Genomic DNA, 7204 nt, shown 5'->3' with positions numbered 1-7204 from the left:
TATAGTTATTTTTACATAAATAGTTTAAACGTTCTTGTAATTTATTTTTGAGATATGATCTCCCTTGTATGCTTGAAATTAAAGAGTTTAATTCTATCTTTCCACTGCATTTTTCTGAAAATTTTTAAAATTACATGCATGCAAAAACCGGCTTTTTCCTTTCAGCATGTGCATGTTAGGGATCTTGCTAAGGATTCCTCTTTCATTGTCTCGATTGTGAATGGTGATAATTGCCCTATTAAGCGGAGTGAATTGTGGGCTGATTTAGTTTCTCGCAGTATGGGATGGGAATCTTCTCCAAGGGTGCTCATGGGGGACTTCAATGCTATAAAGTCATAAGAGGAGATGGTTGGGGGCTCTCATAGTTGGCCTTCTTGGCAGAATGACCTTACTACTTATTTATTTCAATCTGTCCTAAGTGATTTACGACAGAATGGCTATCTCTTCACGTGGTCTAATCGGCAGGACAAGGCTCCTATTATGAAGAAGCTAGACCAGGTCCTTGCCAATTTGACATGGGAGTGTGACTTTTCGGGCTCTGAAGCTTACTTGCCTCCCTCCGGTGTTTCGGATCATTCTCCAATGGTGGTAACACTTGCTGCCTTACCTTCGCAAAAAACACCATTTAAATTCTTTGATATTTGGGCTGAGCATCCGCAATTTCTATCCGTGGTAGCTAAGGCATGGGCTATAGATGTAAAAGGAAGTTCGATGTATCAACTATGCCATAAGTTGAAACATTTGAAAGGAGAGTTGAAAAAGTTCAGTAAGGAATTCTTTGCAAATTTGCCTCGGCGAGTGGTGCGAGCTAAAGAGGCTTTGAAGGAGGTACAACGTATGATTCAGCATCATCCCCTTGACTCGACTTTTCACACCGAGGAGTCAAGGCTCATTAAGGATTATTTGGAGTTGAGCAGAGCGGAAGAAAGTTTTTTGAAGCAAAAGGCTCAGTGGTTGAATTTGGGAGACAAGAATTCGAAGTTCTTCTTCCAATCTATGAAGCTTTTTCAGAGTCGTAGCAAGATCACATCTATTTCTACTGATGATGGGGCTCGGGTGGAGACTCCGGGTGAGGTCAGTGACACCATTGTGCAGTTCTTTCAGAATCTTCTAGGTTTTCATGAGGTTGCGGGTGTTGATGAGGACATGCTTCAGCGAGTCCTTCCAAGGCAGCTCACTGAGATTCAGAGGGAGGATTTAGATCGATCTGTTTTAGATGACGAAATAAAGATGGTGATGTTCTCTTTGAAGGATCCGGTCCGGATGGTTTTAGTGCTGGCTTCTTTAAGAAGGCTTGGAATATAGTTGGGGCAGATGTCATAGCGGCTATCCAATCTTTTTTCTCCTCTGGCCATCTTCTAAAACAAGTAAATGCTACAACACTTTCTTTGATTCCTAAGGTTCAAAACCCTACCAAGGTAAAGGACTTTAGACCAATTTCTTGTTGTAACACTGTTTACAAGTGTATTGCAAAGCTTATAGCAAATAGGGTGAAGGTGGTACTTCCAAAATTGGTGGGACCTTTCCAAACGGCCTTTGTTGCGAGTCGACGTATTAGTGATAATATTATCCTCTGCCAAGAGTTAATGCGGAACTATCATCGCTCTGGTGGCTCTCCAAGATGTGCTCTTAAGGTGGATCTAATGAAGGCATATGACTCCGTTCGGTGGAATTTTTACTGGCTGTATTACATGTTATGGGGTTTTCGGATAGAGTTGTTAGATGGATTGCGGAGTGTATCTCCACTACTCGCTTCTCCATCTCTATTAATGGCAAACTTCATGGATTCTTCCCTAGGGGTCGGGGCTTGCGGCAAGGGGATCCTATATCACCTTATCTTTTTGTCATAGCCATGGAGGTCTTTTCGGGTCTGATGGCTAATATGGTAAGGGACAGTGGTTTCAAGTACTATTGGCATTGTGAAAAGAAAAAGATCTCTCACTTGTGCTTTGCAGATGATCTTATGATTTTCTGTAAAGCGAATTTGGCTTGTGTGTCTTTGATCGGTGGTTGTCTTCAGCAATTTCGAGGCTTCTCTGGACTTATACCAAATCTAGATAAGAGCAGCATATTCATTTGTGGAGTGCCTTCAGAGCTTCGAGTGCAGCTTTTGGATATCCTCGGGTATAATGAAGGAGCGCTTCCGATTAGGTATCTTGGTGTGCCACTTATAATGACTAAGTTAAAGGCTACTGATTGTAAGGTGTTGGTGGACCGGATTATTGCTAAAACCAAGAGTTGGACTTGCCGTGCTCTCTCCTTTGCAGGTAGATTACAACTCATTAAATCTATTTTATTTTCCATCCAAGTTTATTGTGTTGGGAACCCGCCCACGCCGCTGATATTTCAAAAATTTTTCAGATGGCAGCGGAATCGGCATGCACGGGATTGACGTTCATCGCATGAACGTTGTTTCGAGACCTTTCGTAATTAGGTAAGAATTAAAACTTTTAAAACTAATAGGAAGATCAGATCTTCACCTTGCGCGGGTAGATGATCACCGCAAATCTGAATTCGTGGTTTTGGAAGAGGGTTCGCTTGAAGCCGTTCAAACGTCCGGCCTCTACGGGTATCCACACGAAGCAGGATCCGATCCAAGCTCTCTATCTCACCGGGGTGCTAGCTCCCTTGCAGAGATAGCTTTTGATGGCTGATCTCCTCTCTTTCAATCAACCCTTGATTGTGCTTGAGAGGAGGAAGAAGAAGGATGAAGATGGGAAGAAGATCAAAAGCCCCTGCAGCCTTCTTCTTTTTCCATGCGTTGGAGCCAAGGAAGAAGACCAAGAGGAGGGAGACGCCTCCTCTTCTTTTCCCTTTGCTGATGGCGGCTGAACCAAGGGAGGGAGAGGGTGGCCACGTGATGGAGAGGAGGGGGATTCCTATATGCATTAGGTCAGCCCCCAAGAGTCCTCCTTTTATAACATCTAGGGCTCCTACAAGTTAGGAGCCCTTGATGTATTACCAAGAGGGGCGCCGGCCCCTCTTGTTGCCGCACCAAGAGATCCAAGGAGGAGGGGCGTGAGCCCCTCCCTCTCATGTTGCCCTAATCCTCATCTAATGAGGATTGGGAGGCCCTAATGTGGTTTAGCCTTAATCCAATTAGGCTTAGCCCAAGGGTGAACCAATTTGGATCCAATCTAGGCTAGTCCTAATCCAATTAGGACTTGAATGAACCATGACTCAATTGAACTCTTCAATCCTAATCCAATTAGGAGTCATGTTGATTCATTAGATTAATAATTAATTTAGACTTAAGGAATCCTAATCCAATTAGGATGTATTTAATTTTAGTCCTAATCCAATTAGGACTCTATTTGAATCCGAAGTCCTAATCCAATTAGGATTTCTAGGAATCCTACTCCAAGTAGGAATCTAATTTTAATTCAAAATTCCTAATCTCATTAGGATTGTAGGAATCCTATTCCAAGTAGGAATCCCAGTCCTACTCCAACTAGGATTCCCAGTCCTAATCCAATTAGGACTCTAGGTATCCTACTCGAAGTAGGACTCTTGTTTCAAGTCCAATTAATTAATTCCTTTTGTTCCTTCTTCAACTTCTTATCAATCAAATTGATTACTTGTGATTCCTAATCACGATTTCAACCATCGGATCGGTCAATACTTCTAGTGTGTGTGACCCCATAGGTTCTATTCTGACTGGTAGTGAGATATATTGTGATCTCTATCTCAATATCATTGAAAACTCCTTTCAATGGGTTGGAACGATTCCAACTCAACTCATTAGGGTTTATCCATCATCAAGATAATCCCTATGAGTCCCACCATCCACCAGTGACACCTAGCAGCATGTAGTGGCTACCCAGCAGAATGGAATGATGAACCTCTAGGTGCAGTTAACGTGTGATACAGTCCTACTATCGTGGATCCCTACAGGGCGGAGGTCATGGACAACTCGTCAAACCCCATCGTCTGTCATATGTCAAGATTTACTCGACTTGAGTTCGCTAATGGAAAACTCTTTTTCCACTTTATATTACAGCCCTGGCCAAGGTCTTAGAACTCAGTCTAACAAATCACATAGGATCACTCCTCTTCTATCAAGGTCGATAGATTCCTTATAGGTGCATACCCTACTCCTACAGTGAACTTACTGCAGCCAATCTACACTGCATGGACCCATATGGCTAGAGACCATGTATGTGTGCAGTCAAACTACAATAACCTCACTGTGAGTAGCCGAAGCACCGCAGGTCAAAGGACCAGTCACACTACTGCAACATCAAGCAAGTCACTGACGAGTGGATAGACATCCAAGTGACTTCTTGTCTTGGTCACGCTCAGTACCCTTGTTCTCTAACAAGCACCTACACTATCACTTCAGTGTCCCTACACTGTGGACTCAAGTCTCGTCCATTCAGAAGGAAAGTGATCTGTGCACTGATCGGATCGATCACCGTCCTCGTGATGATCCATTGATCAGGAGCATTTAGAAATTAATCACCAATGATACATGCCTTAAATTCTCAACTCTTGAGAATATGTATCATCATCTTATTAATTCCTTGGACGATTCATAGACACATAAATAATATGAATGAAAAGATGCCTTTTATTTATTCAATAATAAATAGTCAAGTACAAAATTATGTCCCTAGAATCAACAATGTGTCAGCCAAATTGGCTTCTAGGGCATACATCTAACAATCTCCCACTTGCACTAAAGCCAATTGGTCATATATCTTAGGCCCATCTTCTCAAGGTGGGCTTCAGTCTTTTGCTGACTCAGCTGCTTAGTGAACGGATCTGCCACGTTATCCGCGGAGTCTACTCTCTGCATCTCTACATCATAGTCGCGTATGAAATGGAAGCGCCGCTCTATGTGCTTGGACTTCTGATGAGACCATGGCTCCATAGCTAGTGCTATGGTGCCAATGTTATCGCAGTAAAGTGTTATGGCATCTAATGACATTACACCTAACTCTGCAATTAACTTTTAATCAGAAGGTTTCCACTGCACCCTTAGATACGGCTTAACATTCAGCTTCTAAGGTAGAATCTATAATGATCGGTTGTTTGGAACTCTTCCAATTTACTGAACCACAATTGCACATATTCTGATGTAGACTTTCTATCATCAATATGTGTGCATCCTTCTACCTTCAACTCTGATCTTCTCCCAAAGACCAAGAACATGTCCTTAGTTCTTCTCAAGTACTTAAGACTGTTCTTCACAGCTATCCAGTGCTTCTTGCCTGGATCCGACTGATATCTGCTTGTGACACTCACAGTAAGAGCTATATCAGGTCGTGTACACAGCATGGCATACATGAGGCTTCCTATTGCCGATGCATAGAGAATCTTGCTCATGCGTTGAATCTCTTCAGATGTGTTGGGGCACATCTTCTTGGAGAGATGAATTCCATGTCTTAGGGGTAAGAGACCCCTCTTGGAGTTTTCCATGCTGAACCTCTTCAGCACCTCCTCTATGTACTTTTTCTGTGAAAGGCCAAGCATCCTTTTAGATCTATCTCTATAGACCTTTATTCCCAAAATATAGGATGCTTCCCCAAGGTCTTTCATGGAGAATTCTTTTGACAACCAGACCTTGACCGAGGTTAGCATGGGAATATCATTCCCAATCAGGAGAATGTCATCTACGTACAACACGAGAAAAACGACAGAACTCCCACTAACCTTTTTGTAAACACACGGTTCCTCTTCGTTTTCGATGAAATCAAACGTTTTGATTGCGTCATCGAACCGAGTGTTCCAACTCCGAGATGCTTGTTTTAGTCCATAGATGGACCTTTGCAGCTTGCAGACCTTGTGATCTCCATCACTGGAAGTGAAACCCAAAGGCTGTTCCATATAGATATCTTCATCAAGATATCCATTCAGGAAAGCAGTTTTCACATCCATCTGCCAGATTTCATAATCATAATCATGAAATGCTGCAATGGCAAGCAATGTTCGGATGGATTTTAGCATGGCAACAGGTGAAAAGGTCTCCTGATAGTCAATGCCTTCGCGCTGACTATACCCTTTCGCCACAAGCCTTGCCTTATAGGTCTCTACCTCTCCATCCGAACCTATCTTCCTTTTGTAGATCCATTTGCATCCAATAGGTACAATACCTTCTGGTGGGTCTACTAAGGTCCAGACTTGGTTGGAACGCATGGAGTCTAACTTTGACTTCATTGCTTCCAGCCATTTCTCGGAATCGATATCAGATATCGCCTCGTTGTAGGTTTTGGGATCCTGTATGTGATCTCTATCTCCCACTAGGAACATTTCCTCGGTATCCTCTTCTAGTATACCTAAGTATCTATCGGGAGGATGGGAGACCCTACTAGATCTACGAGGTGGTCGAGGGACATTGTGTACTGGCTCTGTATGAATGGGTTCAATAGGATCCATGACTCGTTGCTTTTCAGAGACTTTCTCTTCAAGCTCAATTTTCCTCCCACTGCCTCTATCAAGGATAAACTGATTTTCCAAGAAGATGGCATGACGGCTCACAAACACATTGTGATCCTCTGAGACGTAAAAATTGTATCCTAATGACTCTTTAGGATATCCTATAAAACGAGCACTTATGGTCCTAGCCTCTAACTTGTCCGCCTGTAGTCTCTTGACGTGGGCCGGACATCCCCAAATCTTGAGATGACCCAGACTTGGTTTCTTACCATGCCATATCTCATACGGTGTGGTAGGAACGGATTTAGAGGGAACTCTATTCAATAAATAAATCGCTGTGAGTAAGGCATCTCCCCAAAGGAACATAGGTAAATCAGTGAAGCTCATCATGGACCTGACCATATCCAATAGGGTCCGATTCCTCCTCTCTGACACCCCGTTGAGTTGAGGTGTACCCGGAGGTGTCCATTGTGAGACTATGCCGTTTTCTTTGAGATAGTCCCGGAATTCCCTACTAAGGTATTCTCCTCCTCGATCTGATCGAAGAGCCTTAAGAGGTTTTTCAGTTTGTTTTTCTACTTCATTCTTGAACTCTTTGAACTTTTCAAAAGACTCAGACTTGTGTCTCATAAGATACACATACCCATACCGTGAGTAATCATCGGTAAAGGTAATGAAGTAAGAATAACGTCCCCTGGCTAGCACATCGAATGGGCCACATACATCTGTATGTACTAGGGCAAGTAATTCAGTGGTCCTCTCCCCATGTCCTACAAAGGGCAGTCTTGCCATTTTTCCTTGAAGACAGGACTCGCAAACTGGATAT

At 43.0% G+C, this 7204-nt stretch overlaps 1 protein-coding gene across 1 annotated transcript; it reads left to right on the top strand.

Annotated features, from left to right (window-relative positions):
• Positions 1–345: 345 nt before the first annotated feature.
• LOC149750991 (uncharacterized) lies at positions 346–1305 on the top strand. Its single transcript, XM_089928261.1, has one exon. It carries the CDS (start codon positions 346–348, stop codon positions 1303–1305), a length of 960 nt encoding a protein of 319 aa, XP_089784387.1.
• Positions 1306–7204: the final 5899 nt, after the last annotated feature.

Source organism: Phoenix dactylifera, chromosome 17 (genome assembly GCF_051530095.1).
Source record: "Phoenix dactylifera cultivar Ajwa chromosome 17, Ajwa_hap1_PhDact_Kaust_v1.1, whole genome shotgun sequence".
Taxonomy (NCBI): Eukaryota; Viridiplantae; Streptophyta; class Magnoliopsida; order Arecales; family Arecaceae; genus Phoenix; species Phoenix dactylifera.
This window is presented reverse-complemented; position numbering and strand designations above follow the sequence as displayed.

What these genes read in the sequence shown, in the direction of transcription:
- LOC149750991 (XM_089928261.1), top strand. Translation starts at nt 346, where the DNA reads ATGGTTGGGGGCTCTCATAGTTGGCCTTCTTGGCAGAATGACCTTACT.